The sequence below is a fragment of the Silurus meridionalis genome, chromosome 14 (assembly GCF_014805685.1).
Source record: "Silurus meridionalis isolate SWU-2019-XX chromosome 14, ASM1480568v1, whole genome shotgun sequence".
Classification (NCBI taxonomy): domain Eukaryota; kingdom Metazoa; phylum Chordata; class Actinopteri; order Siluriformes; family Siluridae; genus Silurus; species Silurus meridionalis.
The window spans coordinates 19,095,211-19,121,397 of record NC_060897.1 but is presented as its reverse complement, the minus strand read 5'-3'; the positions used below and the strand labels follow the sequence as shown (position 1 = coordinate 19,121,397).

Below are 26,187 nucleotides of genomic sequence, written 5' to 3'. Positions count from 1 at the left end.
CCCAAATCAGGCAGTGATGCAGCTGCTCTAGATGCTCCCACTGTAGAAGGTTGTGAGGATGTGTAGTGGAAACTGTGCCTTCCTCAGCATTCTCAGGAAGTAGAAACGCTATACAACTTGTTTTGTATACTGGCTGGGTAGCTAGCTAATTTCCACCCACATCCAAATGTGAGCGATACACACGTCTAAATGCTCATCTAGTCAAATTGCATGTAGAAGAGATTTGGCATTGCTTGGTGTTTTCCTTGGTACAATAAACCACATTAGGGTTTGTTTACTTGTACCCGTGTATTTGTAACAAACGAAAGATGTAGTGCAGCACGTGGATGGATTGAGCCTGCCTGTCCCTTTACAACACAGATAGCTGACTACCTCATAAACTACCAAACTGATACAATATAAGCAGAGAGGCTATCATTTTAGTAGCTAAATATTATCTGCACCAGTGATAGCGAGCTAGCTCAAAGGTCCTTTATATAAGGGTTTATTTTGTGATTTGGATTGCTGCTTAGGGTTGTTAAAAAGTTTTGTCTTTGGCCAATTCCTAACTTCCTGACAAAGGCAACTAAGTTTTGAGCTGATCTTGGGTACCTGAAAGTGTTTGCTAAGCTAACACTTTAAGAAAATAGGGGGAGCCGGAGAGTTTGTCCTGCTTGAAGCTTGTTTAAAACTTGCCAGCTTTAACCATTGGGAGTAGGACAAAGACACACACACACACACACACACACACACACACACACACACACACACACACACACATATAGAGAGTCTCAAATGAAGGAAAGCCCCAGAAACCGTTCAGTCTGTTCTCTTTCCGTCAAACTCCTGCAGCTTCTCAGAACAGAGGCGTCAGATATCTAAGAAAGATGATACAATGTCCGACAATGAGGGCTCGAGCACTCAATATTTGCTTTCCTGTGTGTGTGTGTGTGTTACATTTTGAGCAAACAAAACTGTCAGGTGAGAGGATTACTCAGCAAAAATATTGTTTAGAAGGTGCAATTCAGAATCTCAGGTTTTTACCTCAAACAGGACGACATACAGTGAGAGACAGACAGATGAAAACAAAAAAAGACAAAATGAGAAACAAGGACATTGTGAACATGGTACGATAGGGGCACAGTGGGACATTAGGATGCTAGGGGATGTTGTGGGTGCATAATAGGCCGTTTTAGGGTTAGGGATTTATGTGAGGGAAGTGACAATCCAATTTCTCTTCCTTTGTCAGCCATTGTGGGCGTAAAAAAGTCTAACTCAGATGTATTAATGTGTGCAGCACGCTACAGACGTGTTTTGCTAGTCAAAATTGGCTGTAACAGTTTTCCTCTGACCAACCAATCAGAGGTTTGAAAAATGCTGAGAAGACCTTGCTGGCCCTGACCACCCACCACTGGTACACCCATTCTACATGGCCCGTTGAGCCTTAAATATGGTAATTAACTGTTCTGTCATAAAACATCAGTGGTTTTAACAATATTAAAAGGAATATCTATTTGAAATAGTAGCAGTCTTGCATGCAATCTTATTTCCACAAATGTAGCCTGTATATTGCTTATGTAAGAAAATGGGACCCATTGACAAATCGGGTTTTCTAGTAGTAAACTGACAAAATGCTTCTCTGTTACTTGAAGCCTTGGGGTGTATGTGGGATTGGAGATTAGTTCAATTGGGGCACAGTAGGAATTTGGAATGTAAAGCGTACAGCGGGGCACCGGGTTGTAGTGGGATGTCAGGATGTGCCAGGAAGTTGAAGGACACAATTGATATTTGGGATGTAGTGGGATGTTTGGCAACGCACACATGGAATTTGGGATGTAGTCAGTGGTGGAGAGAAGCAAAGCGAATGTAATTCATTATTGTACTTAAGTGGCTTAAGTGTATCTATATCTGTATCTGTACTTTACTGAGATTTTTATATTTAGGGATACTTTTACTTTAACTTCACTACATGTCACTACAAGTCAAATATCTTTTTACTCAACTTTATTTTCCAAAATCAGTTCTTAGTTTTATTTATTTATAAGGATAAAACTTAACACACAGCAAGCCACCAAATCAGGGTTGAGCGCTCGCTCTGTTTTGATTGCCGCTTGGTGGTATCTACTTAGCACGAACATGCAGTTTAGCATCAGTCCAACCGCAAGTAGAACATTTGGAGAGTAATAAATGATGAAAGAATCTTCTGACTCAAACTCGCCCACATCACCCGTTGCCTTATTTTTGCGTTTTTTTTAAGTAGTTGAAAAGAGAGTTTTGGGCTCATGTTCATTTTAAAAGATTTAATTATATTAAAGGACTGATGTGCTAAGAGTCTTTTCACATAAACTAAGTTGTTTAAGCAAAGATTTGAAAATGATAATAGGAATATTATAGCCATAATAAATTATAGTACTTTGGATACTTAAGTACATTTGAAGGCAAATACTTTAGTACTCAAGTGAAAGTTTAATGGGAGTTTTTACTGGAGTAATAGTCTACCTAGTTTATTTTTGACTCTTGACTTAACTCTACTTTTACTCAAGTACAGGTTTTTGTTTACTTCGTCCACTTCTGGATGTAGTGCGATGTTGTAGATGGCACAATGGGAATTTGGGATGTGGTTGGATTTGAGGGTGCATCTAAAATGATCACTTCCTCAGGTAGGTTTTCCATGTCAGGACACTTTTTAAATGCAAAAGAGAATGCAACTCTGTGACTTGAAGTCCTAAGAAGAAACAATGTTTTCAATGCATATACAATGTTTTCAATGCATATACAATGTTTTCAATGGATATACGGTCTTTTCAATGCTTTCAATGCAGGATTTCAATCTTCCAGCAAGATGGGAAGCATCACGGTGAATGTTGCAGTAAAGCTGCATGTAATAATGAGACTTTTGAATTACAGTTTCACTAGGTGGCAGTAGTGTTGTATTGGGAGCGCTCTCTCTCTCTCTCTCTCTCTCTCTCTCTCTCTCTCTCTCTCTCTCGTTCTAGATATCTATCTCTCTTTTTATACTCTTTCTTTTTCTCACAGTACTAACCAGAAACAACTTTGTGCAATATTAATTATTATAAATGCCATATCATCCCCTGTCTCACTCTGTCGGTGTCTGTCTCTCACAGTCTCTTTTTCCATTCTAGTCATTACTTTTTTTCTGATATTTTTATATGTGATGATTTTTGTTTGTTTGTATTGTTGTTTTTGCCTGAGCCATGACATGAATAACTGTTATATGAAACTTTACTAATAACTTTACTAATAAAGTTACACATTCACTGATCAGGCATTACATTAAAGCCATCTGATTACCTCTTACCTCAAGGCATGGACTTCAAAAAACCTCTGTGCTTTGTTAGATGGCACCAGGTCGTTATCAGCAGATCCTTAATGTATTGTAAGTTTGTGTGGTGGGGAGAACATGGATCAGACTTGTTTGTCCAGCACATCCCACAGATGCTAAGTCAATTATTTGTCAAGTTCCTCAAACTATTACTTTTTCCCAATGTTTCCCATTAGGTAGTTGGTTTAGGTAGTCATTCATATCAAAGTAACATCCGATGTATTCCAGAACCCAAGGTTCTTAGAAGAACATTGTCCAGAGCATCATACTGCCTCAGTCAGCTTGCCTTCTTCCCATAGTGCATTCTGGTGGCATGTCTTTTCCTTATATATCCATATAATATAAAAGGAACAAGATGGTTTGATCAGACAAGGTCACCATCTTCCATTGCTGTCCAGTGCTGATTCTCATGGGCCAATTATGTCAATCATGTGCCAAGCAAACATTAGAGCTGATTAAGCAAAGAGTCTTGAGACATAAATCATAAGACATACCCATAATAAATAATAGTACATTGGATACTTAAGTACATTTAAAAACATTTACCTCGTGTATCTCTACTTTTACTCAAGTACATGGTTTGTGTGATTCGTCCAACACTGCCTGAGATACTCCGTTCTATCAGAGCCTGAACTTTTACAGCAAGTTGGGGTAATTAGTTATTCTGTGGGGTCCGCCCAAACGTGGCTATGACCCTGACACCAGTTCATAATTTGTCCTTATTAGGATCATTTTTTTGGTAGGTTCTAACCCCTGCATACCCGAAACACCCTGGTAGCACCTGCCGTCTTGGAGATTCTCTGCCTCGGCGGTCGAGCCGTCACTTTTCTCAGATCCTTCCCCTTGCCTAATTTTCCTCCGTCCAACACATCAGCTTTTAAAAATCGACCAGCTCCCACCCCTTGACAGGTGCCACTGTAACAAGAACGTTGTAATGACACGACGTTCGTCTCACCTGTCAGTGGATTCAACTGTCAGTTGTGGCTGATTGGTGCATGTTTTTTTACGCATAAGTGAAGAGCGGATATTTATGGACATTATCTCAAAGCAGCTTAACAGAAACTAAGAATTAAAAAAGAAACGTTTTCATTTAAGTCAATAATTTCAAGCAAGCAAGTTCGACTGTGACAGAGAAAAACTCCAGACTCAAAAGCGAACTCGTTTGGGTGACCCCAAGAATGCGATTATAAATCATAAGAACAATACAAACACCAAAGAGTGAGAAATATGAGGAGTGTGATTATGACTAATGTCCTTTCTACAGTTTTTCTACAGTCAGTTGGAGTTGTGGAACCACTCATAAATTAGTTTAACATCTGAGCTCATTATAGATTCAACCCCAACTCCTCCATGCCAGAGCTTTGAGATGTTCTATGATGGAGAAAGAGCAGATGTAGAATGTTATTAAGAGTTTGTTCATCCTTAAAGTCCAGTGTCTGAAATCTTTATGAAGTGGGACACAACTGGAGCTCAAGTCCCCCAAGTCATTTTTTTCACTCACTTCTTTTATCTTTCTTTCTCCTTTTCATTCTTTTATTGCTCTCCTTCTTACCCTGTCTCTTCCTTCCTCTTTGTGTTGGTCTCTCTCTCTCTCTCTCTCTCTCTCTCTCTCTCTCTCTCTCTCTCTCTCTTTTCTTATCTTGTTCCTTGCAGTGTGTGACAGTAATGATAATGAACACTAATATTTATAGACTGGAATGAGGAGTGTGATGAATATGACCTGTGTTGTGTATAGTAAACTCATTTGGTATGCAGAGTGTGTGTTTCGTCTGTTTCTGCAGGGGATCGTCTGTTTGTGTGTGTGTGTGTGTGTGTGTCTCCTTGGGTATAATTGGGGGATTTTCTCTCTTTCAGGCTTTTGAGCTTCTGAAATGGAAAAGGTCCAACGAAGCCCTGAAAACGAGCCGGCCCCATCCAAACAGGTGTGTGTGTGTGTGTGTGTGTGTGTGTGTGAGAATGACCTTGGTCTGAATTCTCCTCTCTCTCTTTTATCACCCTTTTTTCTCTGTTACCTGACTGCAGATGGAATTATGTGTTCTCTCGGGAAAAGAGGGACGTGAGAAGAGAAAGGAAGGAGGGAAGGTGGGAAAAGGTGCAGAGGGAAACCTGCAAGACAAGAAGGGAGTTTTGGGGCAAAATATACAACTATTTGGATTCGTTATTTGTAATGTTTAACTCCCATAGAAACGTATACCACATAAATTTACTTTTGCTGCAGTCTATGTGGATGAGCAGCATGACATATGAAACTCTTTACATCAGGCGTCCACATTTAAAGTCCATTTCATTTCATTTCAAAGCGTCCCTGTGAGGCGCCATTTAGTTTAGTCGCTGAGGTAACCGTCTCCTTTCCACACGCGCCACTGCATACTAGGGATGTGCATTTCCGGAACTGATGCTGATGCGATTCGCGATGCATAGCCAACGATACGATACATTAAAGATACATATGAAGCATCTACCGATGCGATACGATACGATTCCCCCCCATTACAATGCAGTGCGATCCGACAGCAAATCATCCATTTACTTAAGGGCCTTCCTACTTTCTTTCACACACAGATTTTCTTTTCCTGTTCTGTCTCCAGGAAGACGCAGCTCTACCTCTGCCTTGTTAATCTGCATTCCATGTGACTCTCAGGACACGTAGCGGCAGCGGTGCTGAGAGAACGCGCTCGAGAAGCAGTTTAGCGAGGAGAAATCGATTTACATATTAAATATTGATCAGAAATGATTGGTCACTTTCTAAATAATAAAAGTTTAGTACATTTACATAGAATCATTTTATATAAATATAAAGCGATCCTGTCTTTATAATGGCGCATTCCTAAAGCTAAGCTGTAGGAAGCTGTGCAGGAAGTAAACTGGGAAAGAGAGATGGGTTGGATGGACTGATTTATGGATGGTTAGTTGGGAAGAGGTAGAGCATGGCCCTTGAGGAAGGCCCTTCACTTTTAACTGCTCATTGTAAGACACTCTAAATAAGGGAGTCTGCCAAATGCTATAAATGTCAATGCAAAGAGAAAAGGAGGCGGATCTCTAAATGAGAGAAAGATGGTGGAAAAACATGTAGAGATGTAGATAAGAACAGATTCTAAGACAGAGGCAGGAAGATGAATCATAAAGGAATGGGATTTCTATTGCCTTTTCCTTGTCATTTAAGCATCTTGAGCTTTGCCCAAAAGTATTGGTACCCCTGACTTTGCCACCCACTTGTGCTCCTTCCCAAACTGTTGATGACACACAATTATATAGGACCAAATTATCCCCAAACTTGAACTAGGAGACCCAAAGCTGCGAAGCAAACTCCATGAAGATATGCATTACATTAGTTGGAGTGGAAGATCTTCCTGCTATAGCGCTCCTACCCTATTGAACGTCTTTGGGATGAATTGGAACGCTGACTGCACCCCAGGCCTTCTTTACCTGACTTTACTAACACCCTTGTAGCTGAATGAGCACAAATCTCCACAAAATCTAGAGACACATCTTCCTAGAAGACTGGAAGTTAACAGGAAATGGGGGCTAAATGTGGAATTTTATATTCTAAAAGCACATCTTATGCTCAGGTTTCCACAAAAAAAAAAAAAAAAAAGAATTTGTTTGCAGCTGTGTAACTACAAAGTGACGTTTGTGAACGTAGAATGTAGATGTGTAGATTTACGCAGCAGATGCCCCATGAATACGGATAACAGACTTAATTACACATCTCTCGTGTGTGTGTGTGTGTGTGTGTGTGTGTGTGTGTGTGTGTGTGTGCGCGCGATAATGTTTTGCACCCTGCGTTTCCCTTATTTTAAGCTTCCTTAGATGAAAGACTTTTTGCTCCAGAACCTGGCAGCAGTGAATTTGATGTATGTGTGTGTGTGTGTGTGTGTGTGTGTGTGTGTGTGTGTGTGTGTGTGTAGCTGTGTCTGTGTTTGCGCACGATCGAGCGCTCTGAGCTCAGAGACCGAAATAAAAACACACAGGGATTCCCACGCTCTGTTCGCTAACCATGTCTTATAATAACATCACATATATACACACACACACACACACACACACACACACACACACACACGAGTGCTGCTGCTGTTGTTAATGATGAAGATATCAATGTACATCTTTGTTCATATGACAACCCAGCACACGTTCTCTCTTTTCATTCCCTCGTTCTTCATATTCTTCTTTGTATTTATTTGTTTATTCCTTTGTGTGGTTTTTGCCCTTTTTCGTTCTTTTCATTTGATTTATTCCTCACTGCTTCTCTTTTTTAAATAATACGATTCTCCATGTGTCTCTTTATATCTCTTTTTTTCTCCTGTGTTATTTGCTTGCTTGTTTCTTTCTTTCTTTCTTTCTTTCTTTCTTTCTTTCTTTCTTTCTTTCTTTCTTTCTTTCTTTTTGTTTTATGTATAAGATTGCTGGATCTTTCAACGTAAATACATAATGTGGGCAAAAGTTTGTGGACAACTGACGATTGGTATGCCAAATCCTCCCCACCTTTAGTCCTTATTTCCTGTTATAATAACCTTCACTCTTCTGGGAAGATCTTCCACTGGATTTTGTGGAGATTAGTGCTCTTTCAGTCACATACAGTGAGAAAAATAAGTATTTGAACACCCTGCTATTTTGCAAGTTCTCCCACTTAGAAATCATGGAGGGGTCTGAAATTGTCATCGTAGGTGCATGTCCACTGTGAGAGACATAATCTAAAAAAAAAATCCAGAAATCACAATATATGATTTTTAAACTATTTATTTGTATGATACAGCTGCAAATAAGTATTTGAACACCTGTCTATCAGCTAGAATTCTGACCCTCAAAGACCTGTTAGTCTGCCTTTAAAATGTCCACCTCCACTACATTTATTATCCTAAATTAGATGCACCTGTTTGAGGTCGTTATCTGCATAAAGACACCTGTCCACCCCATACAATCAGTAAGAATCCAACTACTAACATGGCCAAGACCAAAGAGCTGTCCAAAGACACTAGAGACAAAATTGTACACCTCCACAAGGCTGGAAAGGGCTACGGGGAAATTGCCAAGCAGCTTGGTGAAAAAGGTCCACTGTTGGAGCAATCATTAGAAAATGGAAGAAGCTAAACATGACTGTCAATCTCCCTCGGACTGGGGCTCCATGCAAGATCTCAATGATCCTAAGGAAGGTGAGAAATCAGCCCAGAAATACACGGGAGGAGCTGGTCAATGACCTGAAAAGAGCTGGGACCACCGTTTCCAAGATTACTGTTGGTAATACACTAAGACGTCATGGTTTGAAATCATGCATGGCATGGAAGGTTCCCCTGCTTAAACCAGCACATGTCCAGGCACGTCTTAAGTTTGCCAATGACCATTTGGATGATCCAGAGGAGTCATGGGAGAAAGTCATGTGGTCAGATGAGACCAAAATAGAACTTTTGGGTCATAATTCCACTAAACGTGTTTGGAGGAAGAAGAATGATGAGTACCATCCCAAGAACACCATCCCTACTGTGAAGCATGGGGTGGTAGCATCATGCTTTGGGGTGTTTTTCTGCACATGGGACAGGCGACTGCACTGTATTAAGGAGAGGATGACCGGGGCCATGTATTGCGAGATTTTGGGGAACAACCTCCTTCCCTCAGTTAGAGCATTTAATATGGGTCGAGGCTGGGTCTTCCAACATGACAGTGACCCGAAGCACACAGCCAGGATAACCAAGGAGTGGCTCTGTAAGAAGCATATCAAGGTTCTGGCATGGCCTAGCCAGTCTCAGACCTAAACCCAATAGAGAATCTTTGGAGGAGCTCAAACTCCATGTTTCTCAGCGACAGGCCAGAAACCTGACCGATCTAGAGAAGATTTGTGTGGAGGAGTGGGCCAAAATCCCTCCTGCAGTGTGTGCAAACCTGGTGAAAAACTACAGGAAACGTTTGACCTCTGTAATTGCAAACAAAGGCTACTGTACCAAATATTAACATTGACTTTCTCAGGTGTTCAAATACTTATTTGCAGCTGTATCATACAAATAAATAGTTAAAAAATCATACATTGTGATTTCTGGATTTTTTTTATGTCTCTCACAGTGGACATGCAATTTCAGACCCCTCCATGATTTCTAGGTGGGAGAACTTGCAAAATAGCAGGGTGTTCAAATACTTATTTTCCTTACTGGGGTATGTTCTGGGGTATGTTCCAGTTCTTCCCAAAGATGTTTAATAGAGTTCAAGAGCTCTATAGCAGATAGATCTTTCTCTGAAAACCATGTAAAGCATATCTTCATGGAGCTGGCTTTGTGCACTGGAACAGGTTTGGGTCTCGAAGCTCAAATGAAGGGAAGATTTCATGCAAAAGTTTGGGAAAAAATCACACATGGCTGGAAAGGTCAGGCGTCCCAATAATTTTGCCATATTGTGTATATGATTTCAGTGTAAATATAAAAGTATTCACTTTGTCTTTGTGTTTGTGTGTAGCGACTGACGCGATGTGTATTCAGCGCGGCGTTTTTTGGGGCTCTTGGCTCCTCCTTCCTGTATGGTTACAACCTGTCGGTGGTCAACGCCCCGGCCAAAGTGAGTCATCTCTGATCTTTCGCAATTTTTACTTTCAACAAATGCTTTCTTTACAGTTTAGACCTTGTTTTTGGTTAATTGTAAATTGATTTCTATAGGATCAGTTACACTCTCCTTTACCGTGCTGTTTCACCTATTTGCCTGTACACACACACACACACACACACACACACACACACACACAAACAAACAAACATAAACAGGGGTTGGACAATGCAACTAAAGCACTGGCATATAGGTTTCCTGCCTATTTATAAGGTTTTATTAAAAAGCTTCAAGAGTAGTTCTGTTACACGCCAACAGATGGCAGCACAGGGCTGCACGCACAGTCACAGGGAGCACCGATTTTCGTAAGTCAGTGTGCCAAAAGACATCGTCATGGAGCTGTGCAGCTGGTGCTATTTTGATCATGTAAGTTACCACGTCTGCGATTAATAATGAGAATAATTTCCAGAGTGTAATATAATAAAATAAATATAAAATAATGAATAAAGGGAGAGATTTTGAGTAAAATTTATTTGTAACATCTGTTACAATCAGTTAGTGTATTAATACCTTGAAAAGTATTCATTAAAGCTACGTTTAGAACAAAATGTGCGAAGATCAATCACAGGTTAACTCATGGCGATCATGCAATTTATCGCGATTAAGCATTTAAATCGATTGACAGCCCTTTCGAACAATCAAATGACAGCCCTATATATCAAGCCGTTTCCAATGTGAAACGTTCTCTTCCTGAGTCTACCTTCTTCACCTCTGCCTTTTCCTTATCCACAAGAGTTACGGTGTGGTGCACATATACTAAGATTGGAACGATACAGAGAAGATTAGCATGGCCCTGCATGGCGCAAGGATGACCACCACCCAGATTGTTGCATGCCCAGAGTGAAGCACGGTGGTGTATAAGTGATGGCTTGGGCTGCACTATCAAGGCATTCCCTAAGCAGAGTACTTAAGCTAGCTAAAAGGGCACGAAACCATTCTGGAGGACCTTGTTTACCCACCGGTTCGAACATTGCACCCTGGAGCTGCTGTGTAATAGGATGATAATGTATCGATACACACAACAGGTGTACTGGTGAAATCTCCCATAGCTTGCACATTGACCATATCGGAATATTCTGGAGCCACATTGGGGTGTTTCGAAGATTTCCTCCACCAGCATCATGGGGTGACATGGCCACTTCTGCTAAAAGACTTGTATCAGTCATTCCCAAGACCACTTGATAATGTATTAGTATTGTATTGTAGTATAAACCAAGTGTTCAGTTCCATTGTCCAACCTTTCTACATACACACACGGCTGTCAGATCTTCTTACCAAAAAGAGCTGCGTACACACATGCAATACACACACACACACACACACACACACACACACACACACACACACACACACACACACACACACACATAAAATCAGATTTGGCATTTAATCTGACGTTTTTCAGATTTAATTAAAACACCTAATTATCTGCAAACCCCCTACTATGGAATTGACATCAGAGTCCTTTTGCTTTGCTTTTGCTTGTGTGTGTGTAAATGAGCAAATCTGGTCCACCCTGACTTTCCACTGCCACACATACTTACACACACACACACACACACACACACACACACACACACACACACACACACACACAGAGTCCTGATCTTTCTCTCCCTATATAACTCTCTCTTTCTTTGTCACTTGCATACACACAAACCCACACACAGCGATTCTCTCTCTCTCTCTCTCTCTCTCTCTCTCTCTCTCTCTCTCTCTCTCTCTCTCTCTCTTTACTCATACAAACACACACACACACACACACACACACACACACACACACCCTTTCGCTCTCTCTCATTCTCTCTTTACTCATATAAACAAAACACACACACCTCATTCTCTCCCCCTTTTCTCCTCTCTTTCATTTGCATACAAACACACACACACACACACACACACACGCATTCACATTGTCTCTCACTTTCTCACGCACACATATATTAATACATATATACATTCATAGTCACTCACTTGCTCACCCACACACCAATAAAGCTCCAAGAATTTAATTAAAATGCCATTATTAGTCACTGCTGTGTGTGTGTGTGTGTGTGTGTGTGTGTGTGTGTGTGTGTGTGTGTGTGTGTAGGATATAAAGGCGTTCTATAACCTGACATGGATGACGCGTTATGGTAAACCAGCATCGGTGGACACGCTCACTTTGCTCTGGTCCATCACTGTGTCTATATTTGCTATTGGAGGTCTGATGGGGGCACTTACTGTCCCCTTCCTTATTAAAGTACTGGGCAGGTAACACACACACACACACACACACACACACACACACACATATATATATATATATATATATATATATATATATATATATATATATATATATAGGTAGGTAGGTAGGCAGGTGGGTAGGTAGGTAGGTAGGCAGGCAGGTGGGTAGGTAGGCAGGTAGGTGGGTAGGTGGGTGGGTGGGTAGGGTTAGGTAGGCAGGTAGGTAGGTAGGTAGGTAGGTAGATAGGTGGTGGGTGGGTGGGTAGGGTTAGGTAGGTAGGCAGGTGGGTGGGTGGCTGGGTGTGTGGGTGGGCAGGGTTAGGTAGGCAGGTAGGTGGGTGGCTGGGTGTGTGGATAGGGTTAGGTAGGTAGGTGGTGGGTGGGTGGCTGGGTGTGTGGGTGGGCAGGGTTAGGTAGGTAGGCAGGCAGGCAGGTAGGTGGGTGGCTGGGTGTGTGGATAGGTTTAGGTAGGTGGGTAGGTAGGCAGGCAGGCAGGCAGGCAGGTGGCAGGCAGGTAGGTGGGTGGGTAGGTGGGTGGGTGGCTGGGTGTGTGGGTGGGCAGGGTTAGGTAGGTAGGCAGGTGGGTGGCTGGGTGTGTGGGTGGCAGGCAGGTAGGCAGGCAGGCAGGCAGGCAGGCAGGTGGCAGGCAGGTGGGTGGGTGGGTAGGGTTAGGCAGGTGGGCAGTGTTAGGCAGGCAGGTGGCAGGCAGGTAGGCAGGTAGGTGGGTGGGTGGGTAGGGTTATGTAGGTGGGTAAGGTTAGGTAGGCAGGCAGGCAGGCAGGTGGCAGGCAGGTGGGTGGGTGGGTGGGTGGGTAGGTAGGTGGGTAGGTAGGTAGGCAGGCAGGTGGCTGGGTGTGTGGGTGGGTCAGTAGGTAGGTAGGTAGGCAGGCAGGTAGGCAGGCAGGCAGGCAGGCAGGTGGGTGGCTGGGTGTGTGGGTGGGTCAGTAGGTAGGTAGGTATGTAGCTGGGTAGGTAGGTAGGTAGGTGGGTGGCTGGGTGTGTGGGTGGGTGTTTAGGTAGGTAGGTACCAAATCTGCATTTGTGACTTCTCTTATGATCAGAATTAAAAAATGTATTTTTTTTGTTAATGTTCTTCCTTTTGTGAAGTAGGATGTCTTTGTGACCGCATCCAGAGACATCCTATACAATTCTGTGCCTCCATCTTGTGCTAACAGTTTGGGGAAGAACCACAAGTGGATATTATATGTATAATTAATGTCATTTTGAAAATGTGTGCACATCATTGTTTATTTAGTTTCCTCTCCACACAAAGATAGAGAAATACAATAGAAATATCTTTTTGTATAGTTTTTTTTTCTGGAATGTATTTGGAGTGGGAATTGGCTGAAACCTGGCAACCCTTTCCACAAGCCTGATATCTGCAGCTTCTCAAGCTGACAATAAAAACCCTATTTTTATTTTATTTTTTGTTCCATCCTGCAGGATCTCAATGAGAAGCCATTGCACATGCCTAGTCTCAGCTTGAAGCTTTCTGTGATCAAAAAGAGAGAAGAAGGATAGTGCGCCTAGTGTCGTAAAGCCGGCATGACAGAACGCGGTAATGAAATCAGAAAGGGTTTCTACGATAGTGTTGCTGTGATGGCGTAAGTCATGATGCAACACCTAGTCTCGGCTGATGGACCGTTAAGACGATGTTGCTACATACTTCTCTGCTTGTCTCTCTCGCTCTCTCTCCGTCTGTCTCACTTCTTTACCCGACCCACCCACTCAGGTTGTCGGTCTCACTTAGTAGTGAAGGAGCTGAAGGATCTCTGTGTGGGATGTTATTTTTAGTGGCAAGTACCAGATGATCCATCCTACTAATGGATGTTGTCCCGTATACACAAGTGTACACGCAGATACACACACTGTATATTTTTCGGTTCATTCATCTCATGTGACTTGGTGTGAGTCAGGCTTTTGCTTTATATCTATTTGTCTATTTATCAATCTATCGATCTGTTCAACTGGGAAATAAGGCTGCAGTGACAATAAACACACCCACCCACCTATTTCAATATGTAGTCCCCTCCAAAAACCCCCAACTAATAAAATGTTCAGAAAACAGGTGTGAAAAATTAAGTACACTCTGTAAATCCATAGCATGTAGAACCCCCAAATTACAAACAATACCATAAAGTAAAGGTTTTGTATATACGAGTGCATCCGTCTATCACATGGATTTGGAGAAATTTTAGCACATCATACAACATCGCATCATTTTTTTAAGGTTGAAATTCCACAGTATTTCAATGACCAGGGTTGAGGTCTGGACTTTGACTTGACCTTTTCTATGCCAATTTGCTTTTGATATTATTCAATAGATTTTGTGGTTAACTTGTCATGATGAAATATTCATCATATAATAATGAGGAAAGTCTCCACACGTGTATTGTTCAGTTTTTTTCTTAAGTGTGCTGTCATGAACATAAGGATTTAAGGTACTAACAAGGGCTTGTAGGCCTGTAGGCTTGTACAACTTAGCATTTGAGGTTTAAAGGCCTTGCTCAAGGGCCCAGCAGTGGCAGCTTGATGGCGGTGGAATTTTATCTTGTGACCTTCTGGTCCAAAGATCAGTGCCTTACCGTTGATCTACCATCTCCCCTCACTGTAGTAGGGTGAATTTCAAATAATTTTGAGATGGCCTTATAATCCTTTCCATTGATGATTGATGAGCAGCCACAATTGCTTCAATGTGTGTCCCGGCTGGTTTCCTTTCTTCTTCGCATAATATAGACACACACTTGAGGGCTCCAGAACTTCAAAGTAGTTCACTTCTCTCTTCCTTGTTAGGAAGAGTATACTTCATTTTTTCCCAAAATACATATCAAAATATGTTGTTTGTTGTCACTTGAGGATATTTAGTTTGTTTGCTGGTAAAGGAAAAAAAATACAATTGAAAGAGGGTGTACATTCTATTTCTTAGCTTGTAGAGTGAATGCGCTACCACATGGACACAAATCGATTTGTCGAGACGATGTAGCGTTTAAAATCTTTATTATACAGCGAGGGGATTTACTGTAGGGAACTGTGTGTGTGTGTGTGTCTGGATATATTAAGGCCCCATCTGTACAAATTCACATTTCCTCCTCAATAGATAGTGTAGCTAATTTAAAGTCCCTCGGAGTTTAAAATTGGACCTAGACACGGAGCTACACATCCTCCTCCTCCATCATGATCCTTTTACACCACTAATGACCACTGTTCTGTGACAAATAAGTCAGCAATCTGCGGTCTCGTCCCCGATCCAAGCCCAGTCTGCACACGGGCCCCAAATAACCTGAACTAAACTCATTAAACTCGACTGGAACAAGCTGCTCAATATTCAACACTCGTCCATTAATGTAAACACAAAATTCAGACAGTTCAGGGTTTAACACATTAAACAAAACTTTTCCAAGTAGGTGGTTGTGAGAAAAACCTTCTCAAATGGATATTCATAATATTCCTATTGATGTACACAATGCAGTAGCATTAAGATTTTGAGACATTGTTGATTGTGAAAAGCGCATTAGAAATAAGCTTAAAACTAGCACAGGATTACAGACATAAAAAGGGGTAGAATTGTTGATTTCGATAGAAAAGAAGTCAAACCATGGTGAGAAAGTTCATCTCAATACTTTGTTATATACGTTTTGTTGGCAATGACAGAGATCAAACGTTTTCTGTAAGGTTTTTACACACTGTTGCTGGTAGTTTGGCCCATTCCTCCATGCAGATCTCCTCTAGAGCAGTAATGTTTTGGGGCTGTCGCTGGGCAACACGGATTTTCAACTACCTCCAAAGATTTTCTATGGAGTTGAGAACTGGAGACTGGCTAGGCCACTCCAGGACCTTGAAATGCTTCTTACGAAGCCACTCCTTCGTTGCCTGGGTGGTGTGTTTGGGATCATTGTCATGCTGAAAGACCCAGCCACGTTTCATCTTCAATGCCCTAGCTGATGGAAGGAGGTTTTCACTCAAAATCTCATGATACATGGCCCCATTCATTCTTTCCTTTACACAGATCAGTCGTCCTGGTCCCTTGGCAGAAAAACAGCCCCAAAGCATGATGTTTCCACCCCCATGCTTCACAGTAGGTATGGTGTTCTTTAGATGCAACTCAACATTCTTTCTCCTCCAAACACAACAAGTTGAGTTTTCACCAAAAACTTTTATTTTGGTTTCATCTGACCATATGACATTCTCCCAATCCTCCTCTGGATGATCCAAATGCTCTTTAGCAAGCTTCAGACGGGGCCGGACATGTACTGGCTTAAGCAGGGGGACACGTCTGGCACTGCAGGATTTTAGTCCCTGGCGGCGTAGTGTGTTACTGATGGTAGCCTTTGTTACTTTGGTCCCAGCTTTTTGCAGGTCATTTACTAAGTCTACCCATGTGGTTTTGGGATTTTTGCTCACCGTTCTTGTGATCATTTTGACCCCACGGGGTGAGATCTTGCGTGGAGCCCCAGATCGAGGGAGATTATCAGTAGTCTTGTATGTCTTCCATTTTCTAATAATTGCTCCCACAGTTGATTTCTTCACACCAAGCTGCTTACCTATTGCAGATTCAGTCTTCCCAGCCTGGTGCAGGTCTACAATTTTGTTTATGGTGCCCTTTGACAGCTCTTTGGTCTTGGCCATAGTGGAGTTTGGAGTCTGACTGTTTGAGGTTGTGGACAGGTGTCTTTTATACTGATAACGAGTTCAAACAGGTGCCATTAATACAGGTAACAAGTGGAATACAGAGGAGCCTCTTAAAGAAGAAGTTACAGGTCTGTAAGAGCCAGAAATCTTGCTTTTTTGTAGGTGACCAAATACTTATTTTCCACCATAATTTGCAAATAAATTCCAATGCCAGAAGCAAACAAAAATACAGGAAGCCTTTTGCATACTGCAGCACTGCAACATTCCCTTCAATGGAACGAAGAGTCTCAACCCTGTTCTGGCATTAAAGTGCGCCCATACACAAATTGAGCTCTATGAATACATGGATTGGAAGAACTCAGGTGTCCAGCCCAGAGCTTTAAACTCAATCCCTCTGAACACCAGTGGTGGACGATGTACAAAAACCATGTACAGATGGTCCCCGAGTTACGATGGTTCGACTTTTTTTCCATTTTTCGATCTTAGCGATACGACAAATGCTTTACATTTCGCGCAACAGGCACAGTCAGCGGGATGATCGTATCTCTCGCCCTTTGAGATGCCCCATTCTCGCTAGTGGTTGATGGAGTAAAGTTGTCTCAGTGTGTTTTTTCTGTTTCACGGTTTCAAACAGCAGTTTTAGTGATAAAAGCATGTCTTAAAAGCGTCTCCTGCTTGTAGTGAAAAAAAGAAAAGAAAAGCCATCAGTTTACAGTAGAAAATGAAAATTATAAATTGGCATGGAGCAGGAAAGGCTGTCACAGTGTCGACTTACAATATTTTGGACTTACGATGGGGTTACGATGAGGACTACCTGTACTTGAATAAAAGTAGGATACACTGGGTAAACTATGACTCCAGTAAAAGTAAATGTGCTCCATTTTCACCTGAGTAAAAGTACAAAAGTATTTGCCTTCAAATGTACTTAAGTATGCAAAGTACTATGATTTTTTAGATTTCTTATATAGATTTCTATAAGACTATTGCTTAGTCAGCAAAGACTTTAATGTTACTCTTAGCGCACCAATCTTTTAATAGAATGATACCAATGAGTCAAACACTGATTGATATTTATTCAAAATGATCATGAGCCCAAAATCTTAGTGGCAAGTTCAAGTTTCTTTCATCCTTTATTCCTCTCAACAAGTTCTGCTTGCTGTTAAACTGACGCTGTTGCTGTGTTCTTGACCAGTTACGTTTTTATTCAGTCATAAATGAAAAAGAAAAAACTAATTTCACAAAATGTAGATAGGGAAAAAAGTATTCGACAGAAATGTAGTGAAGTTAAAGTAAAAATACTTCAGTAAAGTACAGATACAGGAAAAAGCTACACAAGTGCAGTAACGAATTACATTGTTACTGTAAACCACTTCTGAGAACTCAGTCTACTCATTTTCACCCCATAATGAAACAGATTTCAGATTGCAAACGTTTATTAAATTTTACACATAGGTATTCAGGCCCTTTGCTCTGGCACTTGAAATTCAGCTTGGGTGCATTTTATTTCTCCGGATCATCTTCAAGCTGTTTTTAGACTTTGATCAGTGCGATTTGGAAATATATATATATATATATATATATATATATATATATATATATATATATATATATATATATATATATATATATATATAGGGAAGGCTACGAAAGAAATCTGCTGCAGTGACAGTTTCCAAAGAGCATAGTGACCTCCATAATTCCTTAAATGGAAGTTAAAACAGCTTGATCAATTGGGGATGAAGATGATCAATTATCAGTCTGGTTGAGGTCCAGAGATAATGTTTGGTGATGAAAGAAACTTGCAAGAGGTCAACTATCACTGCAGCGCTCCACCAATTTGGCGCCAATTTATGGTATCTGTTCTGTCTCTAGGAAATTACAGCTCTACCTTTGCCATGTTAATCTGTATTCTGTGTGACTCTCAGGACACGTCGGGTTCATGTAGCAGCAGTGGTGCTGAGAGAATGCGCTCGAGAAGGAGTTGTGAGGGAAATCAATCTGCATGTCAACTATTGGTCACAAATTCTTGGAATAATAAAAGAATAACAGATCTACATGTAATTCTAATCTAAATAAATCAAATATGTAAATGCAGTATGTTAAAAACTATGCATCGTGGTAAAAAAATGGCAACTTCTATCCGTCTTTTTAACGTCGTTAATTGCGATTCAGTGAATCTTACCATCCCTAATGGGACCACTTGACCATTTTGGGGCATTTTTAGTTCCCTGTGAAAAAGGGAAACATTTGAAGCATTTGTGTGGTTCTCTTACTAGCTTTAGTTCACACCTGGAATTCATGTGCATCTTGAATGAAAACCATGTAAGTAGCCACCCAGAACATATGAATGTCTCTTAGAAACACACTAGTACTAAATCCCCCCCAACCCCCCCACTAATTGACAATTGTGAATATTTGTATTCATGATACGCTGCAATAAATCTCAATTCAGGGTGTGTTCCCATCTAGCTTTCCAAGACGAGTTCCCTGGAGTAAATAAAAGGATTTAAAGGATTTCCTTTGGTTACTGAGACAAACATAGAATTACTCTCTGATCTGATGGTTTCATCCCTGGCCTGTAGCCACCTGTGTCGGCATGTGGTTTTTTTTTTCGTTTGAATGGTTATTTGATTTGGAAAGAAATTCGCACCTCGGCTTCGCTTCAATCGATTCTCCATTTGTTAGCCGTTGTCAGACTTGCAATTTCTCTATTGCTTGACATTCACTGATTGCGTTTGTCGTGACGGATCTGAGAGTATAGGTTTGGGAATGCACACACACACACACACACACACACACACACACACACATATATATATCTAAGGCTGAAGCAGCACTAAAGAAAGCATACACATCTGGTGTATATGTGGGTATGAATTGTTATAAATATATAGAGGGACACACACACACACAAAGGAATTGTGTAGAACAGAGCAGAATCTTTCCTAATGGACTGGTCCTGTAGTCTAGAAAACAATGCAAGCGACATTGAATTCATCCCACAGAAATCAATGTACATGCATGCACCTACACACACACACCTCTTGGTGATGGATGGGTAGATCCACCTGTAAAAAAATCAATACTTTGCACAAGGTCTCAGTAAGCACCCTTACATCCCAACTGTGTCTCCATGTGTGTGGGAGGCAAGTTTGTAGTCCTTTTGTGTTTCATTACCCAAAGAAATAAATGCACCTCTACTTAAAAGTACATCATCATTCCAAACCATATACAAGAAGTCAGCAAGAGAGGAAAAAGTTCTCAAGTGTTCAAGAGTAGTGAGAAACTGCAAATTACATACTATTTATACAGGCAGATACTGATGTAGGTGATGTGAGGAGGCCTGGGGTGCAGTTCACATTTATCCCAAATGTGTTCAGTAGGGTTGATGTCAGGGCTCTATAGCAGGGGATCTTCCACTTCAACCAATGTAAAGCATATCATACTAGAGCTGGCTTCGTGTACTTTGTGTCATGCCAGTAAGCCAGTGAGCGCCCCTTGCCCTGCCACCGCCCTCACCCATTTAAAATACACTATATTGCCAAAAGTATTGGGTCACCTGACCTTTCCTGCCATATGTGGTTCTTTCCCAAACTGTTACCACAAAGCTGGAGGCACTCAATTGTATAAGACGTCTTTAGATGTGCTTTAATACAATTTTGCATTCACTTAAACTTGGAAACCCAAAACCTGTTCCAACATGGCACTGCCCCTGTGCACAAAGTGAGCTCCTTGAAGTTCTGGTTTACATGCTTTGGAGAGGAAGATCTTGAGTGGCCTGCTATAGAGCTCTGATCTCATCCCTACTGAACAACTTTGGGATGAATTGGAACACTGACACCCAAGGCCTCCTTAACTCACGTACACATCAGTAACCGCCTTTCGTAAAAAATACCCTTGTGGCTGATGAACACAAATATTCATAAGCACACTCCAAAATCTACTGGAACATCTTGCCAGAAGAGTGGAGGGAATTATAAGAGCAAATTGGGAATGCGATGTTCAAAAATCACATACTGTACCATACTTATGACCAGGTGACCCAATACTTTTGGTGATATAGTGTATTTACCTGTTTAATATACAGTATTTGTTTAAATACTTGAACTGCAACTGTGTGGGTGTGGAGCATTGTGGTGGGAGGGCGGTTTCAATGGGGGTGGTGGGTGTCTCACCTACAGTGGCAAAAAAAAGGCCCTGGCCATTATCACAGTACCATCCACAGTTCTCTAGTTCATAAGGACTCCATTAAGAAGCAGGGCATCGGAAATCTGGATCACAAAGTCACTTTCTGACCAATCAGGTTGGTGAATTCAGTGGTACAACATAATTCATTACGTTTTAGTGATAATGGTAAAAGCCCACCAGTGTGCCGGATTGAACAAGTTTGCAGATATTCTTGTTAGGTTGTGCCTTGAGAACCTAGAGTGCACAAACTTTTGTTTTGTGGTAGTGGCTGTAAGGTTTCCATGATGATATGTGATGGACAGAATGACAGACCGGTAGGCAGAAAGGTCTTACACACACACACACACACACACACACACACACACACACACACGTGTACCTCCAGCAGTTGCTCTAGACACTTTTCATTAAACTGCACTGTGCAGTCATTAAACTAAGAAAGACTCTCTCCAGGGTGTGTGTGTGTGTGTGTGTGTGTGTGTGTGTGTGTGTGCTATTTCTCCACCACTACACTCTAAGTCGACGTGACATATTGCTTGAGCCACTGGGAGTGCTCTCTCTCTATCTCTCCCTCTCGATCATTCCGAGCAGCATATTAAGTTAAACTCACTCTGTGGTACTGTAATGAGTTTCCTTCTTCGTTAATTAGAACCAACAAGTTTTCTCCAGACTTCACCCTTTCACTCAAGTCCAAAATTACTCGAGACACATATTCCACACACGCACACACACACACACACACACACACACACACACACACACACACACACACCCAGACACTGAGTGGGAATGTTGAGTTGGAAAACGGTGCTATAGAGGCTGATCAGGAGAGACAATGGAATGATGATGAATGCACTGTGTTTCTGACGCTCTCTTCGGCTCACCACAGTCTGTAGATATGTTCCGAAATACGATATGATCGTTCCTGATGATTCACAGTCAGGGATTTGCATAACCTGCTAAAGATTTTGGGCTCCTTCTCAATCCTAAATGTTCAGCATGCAGCATACGGCTAAAGTATTGAGACACGTGACATTTCAGCCGTACGTGTTTCTTGTATAGGACGTCTTGACCTCATGCACTTTCTGAGTCTGAGTTTATTGGAAGGACAGAGCATGTACTGTAGGACGTTTTGGAGACAAGGTGAGGGAGGCGAGATTGAGATGGTTTGGACATGTGCAGAGGAGGGACATGGGGTATATCGGTAGGAGAATGCTGAGGATGGAGACACCAGGAAGGAGGAAAAGAGGAAGGCCAAGAAGAGGTTTATGGATGTGGTGAGGGAAGACATGCAGGTAGATGGTTTGAAAGAGGCAGATGTAGAGGACAGGGGAGTATGGAGACGGATGATCCGCTGTGGCGCCCCCTAATGGGAGAAGATGAAAAGGAGAAGAAGACCTTGGCACTAATTAAATAGTTATAATTAAATTAAATAAATAGAAACGTATATATATATATATATATATATATATATATATATATATATATATATATATATATATATAATGTCTTCATTCCTTCCATCCTTTATTGATTCACTCCCTTTATATGCAGAATTATAAAAGACGTAGAAATGGAAGAGGCAGCGATTATGCACGTTCGCAAAACAAAAACGTGACTTTTACAACGCACTACAAATGTGTATTTCTAAACAAACTTGCGGTCCGCCACTTAATACGTTTGTGAGGAAACTCAGATTGTAACTATGTTCCACACGTAAAAAAGGATAGCATTCGCTACACGTGTGCACCAGTACTGAACGGTTTGGTACAAACTGGAGAGCCGTAATACCCCCTAATAGAAAGGAATAGGATGTTCGAAAAACACATACCAATCATACGCTTACGTGTCTAGTGTATACACGATTACTCTCATTCTTTCTTTCTCTCTCTCCCCCTCTATCTCTCTTTTTCTCTCTGTGTAGGAAAGGCACTCTACTGGCCAATAACGTGTTGGCCGTTATCTCGGCGCTATTAATGTCATTGGGCGAGACAGCAGGCTCCTTCGAGATGCTCATCATTGGTCGCTTTATTGTTGGCATGGATTCAGGTCAGTGCTTTCCTTTTTTCGACCACCGGGTGTTTATTTTTGTACCAAATCGACGAGTTGTGCACGTGTGCAAGCATTAATACTTCTATCACGCAGCTGCCCGTGCCTTTCTTCTTCTCACTTTCTACATGATGTGGAGCTATACCATACAGACACCTGCGTTTTCCAGCCATATTTGTTCCTTCTTCAAACTTTTACAACAAGGTTGGAGACACCGATGTAGTCTTTGGATGTAGCGGCATGAAATGATCACTTTACTTGAACTAAGATCCGCTGTGGCGACCCCTAATGGGAGCAGTTGGAAGAAGAAGAAGGTATTCAAAGATTTTAAGGTGCGGCTTGCGTATAAAAACCACCAGTCTTTTTATCCTTGAATTAAATTGTGTTGCGGATGTGTATTGCCCTTTGTAATGTAGTGAGCCCTCTTGAGAACTCCTGAAGTACAGGGAGGACTTACTCCACAGATGGACTGTGCAGTTTTTAATCACCTGTTGGAGAGCAGTGCAATTCCCAAAACCACACTTTCCTCGAGCTGGTGGTTACATTTTCGACAGTACACCTGTAGAAGTCTCTGAGGATTTTGGCTGAGATGCCAACCTTCATAAGAAGTACAGTCGAGGATAGGATTTCCTCAGGAGCTGGTATTGTGGCACCATAATATGTTCTTGTGCAAGGCAAATGGTGCCAAAGAAATGACAATAGAAGGCAAAGCATGTGTCAAATGAGCTGTGTGTACATAAATCTGTACACAATGACTTACTGTACTGATTATGATATATGCTGTTGCATATCTATTCAACATTTTTGGCAACAAATCACTACTCAATTATTGCTGCTGCTGCTGAAACTGAGACACGTCTCTTCTCGAAACGAGTGTTTTTATTCCAGCGCTATAAAATTATCCAGAGAGATTGGAAATCAAAGATATGGCATCAATCTCACTCTGGAAATGTGAATACATTCACTATATATATATATATATATATATATATATATATATATATATATATATATATATATATATACATTTATAAATCTGACTACATCAATAAAAAAAATCTGATTCTGTACAACCATTATCATTAATACATATCAGTGATGGTTTAACCTTTACTAGTGTAGCAAGAGCAAATGATCAGAGCAAGACTGGACCCCTGGATTCAAGAGCTACGTATATCTTATTTACTCCATATTCGCTCTTATAGTAACCTCCATTCTTCTGGGAAGATGTTCCAGTAGATTTTGTGGAGATTTGTGCTCATTTATTTATAAAGGTGTAAGAAAGTAAGGTATGATGTAGTTGAGGAGGCCTGGTTTGCAGTCAGTGTTCCAATTTATCCCAGAGGTGCTTCAAACAGCTTTATAGGAGGAGATCTTCCACTCCAAACCATGTAAAGCATATATTTATTGCACAGGGAGATTGTCATGCTACAGTTATGGCACTCTAAGTTCGACTGAAAGGAACAATTTTATCCTCTGGCATCCAGAGATATTCAATACAATTGTGTGCCTTTATTGTTGTTGTGTGGTAAATCATCATCAGATGATCCGGTATGGAAAAAAGACAATAAATGTTAGGGCGAAATGTCATCCACTGATGGACCGGAATGAACAAAAGAAATGAACAGAAACTGATTTTGATGATTTATCTCGGCAGCCAGTGTGATTTCGATTAGAAATGTTGTCTTTTTTTTCCTGCTGTTGAGCTTCTGAATGTTTTCTGAAGCTTTTTTTAAATATATGTATTGCTGGGGTTCAATGTGTCAAAAAAACAAACAAAAAAACGTAGTCAGCATGCTGCTCTGGATGTGTCTGTACCCATCCGATTTAGTTTTGGCACTTTATTGCTCCTTAGTGAATATGATTCAGCCATAAACAAACAATCAACATTGAGTTAAAGCCTTCAGGATTTTCCATTACAGCAGTCATCGACTCAGTGTGTGTGTGTGTGTGTGTGTGTGTGTGTGTGTGTGTGTGAGAGGGATCAAGAGAGGGAGAGATCACATATAAGAACAAGAATTGGCTGGCAAATGAGCTCTGCAGTGCGCACACACACACACACACACACACACACACACACACAGTTAGACTGAAGTACATTGTACAACTTTCGAAGCTTTTGAAGCTCTGTGTGTGTGTGTGTGTGTGTGTGTGTGTGTGAGAGAGAGAGAGAGTGCAATATGAAATCTCATAAGTAATGAATCACAATTACAGTTAGGCCAGTTATTTGTGCATACAGCTGAGGCTGGTGATGAAATGAGGTGATCTGAAAGAGCTGAAATTTATGGAATAGCTGAGCCATTAATATACACTGTATTTACAAAGGTTTGTGGACACCTGGCCACAAAATTGGGATGTGCTTTTTGAGCATACAATCCTAATAACCTTTCTAATTCTGAAAAGGTGTCCCACTAGATTTTGTGGAGAAGTGTACTCATTTGAGAGCGCTAGTAAATACTGATTATAGGCGAGGTGAGGGTGCAGTCAGCGTTCCAGTTCATCCCAAAGGTGTTCAATAGTGTTCTATAGCTCTATAGCAGGAGATCTTGCATTCCAACCCTTGTAAAGCATATCTTCATGGAGCTGGCTTTGTGCACAGGGGAATCGTCATGCTGGAACAGGTTTGGGTCTTCTAGTTCAAGTGAAGGAAAAATATCATTCAACTGATACTTTGTTTTAGCACACACTTGAAAAAATGAGAGAGAGAGAAGGTTGGATGATGTGGAGATGGTGAAGCAGGAAGTGGGTAGGATTAGTAAGGAGGGGAGCAGCGATTAAGACGATGAAGAGTGGAAAGTCTGTTGGACCAGATGACATACCGGTAAAAGCGTGGAGATGTTTAGGAGAGATGGCAGTGGAGTTTTTAACCAGATTGTTCAACAAGATTTTGGATGGTGAGAGGATGCCTGAGGAATGGAGAAGGAGTGTGCTGTACCAATCTTTAAGAACAAGGGAGATGTGCAGACCTGCAGTAACTACAGGCGAATTAAGTTTATTCAGGTCCACATAGCTGAGGTCAGCAAATGGTAATCACCTTTATTTACACCTTTGCTGGTGCCGGCTCCCCAGCAGGTCAGGGTAGGGTATTGTTTCAATGGTAATCATAGTCTCGGACACCTTTTATTTTGAGATTCATGGCTCGCTGCCTCTCTCAGACTGTTACGGTTGGGATTGACTCAACTGAA

The 26,187-nt window shown here is 41.3% G+C and overlaps 1 protein-coding gene and 1 non-coding gene across 5 annotated transcripts in view; both read left to right on the top strand.

Moving 5' to 3' along the window:
* Nucleotides 1-26,187, top strand: part of slc2a9l2 (solute carrier family 2 member 9, like 2) — a 97,401-nt gene that overhangs the window by 8,266 nt on the left and 62,948 nt on the right. For all 4 annotated transcript variants that reach the window (XM_046865726.1, XM_046865724.1, XM_046865725.1 and 1 more), the window contains exons 2-5: nt 5,177-5,244; nt 9,764-9,862; nt 12,000-12,160; nt 22,878-23,002. In XM_046865726.1, the coding sequence (XP_046721682.1) occupies nt 5,194-5,244; nt 9,764-9,862; nt 12,000-12,160; nt 22,878-23,002 (436 nt within the window). In that variant the 5' untranslated portion in view covers nt 5,177-5,193. The remainder of the gene's footprint in view (nt 1-5,176; nt 5,245-9,763; nt 9,863-11,999; nt 12,161-22,877; nt 23,003-26,187) is intronic.
* LOC124397407 lies at nt 10,648-10,751 on the top strand. The gene has a single exon (XR_006927927.1). It is a non-coding gene; the product is annotated as a U6 spliceosomal RNA (small nuclear RNA).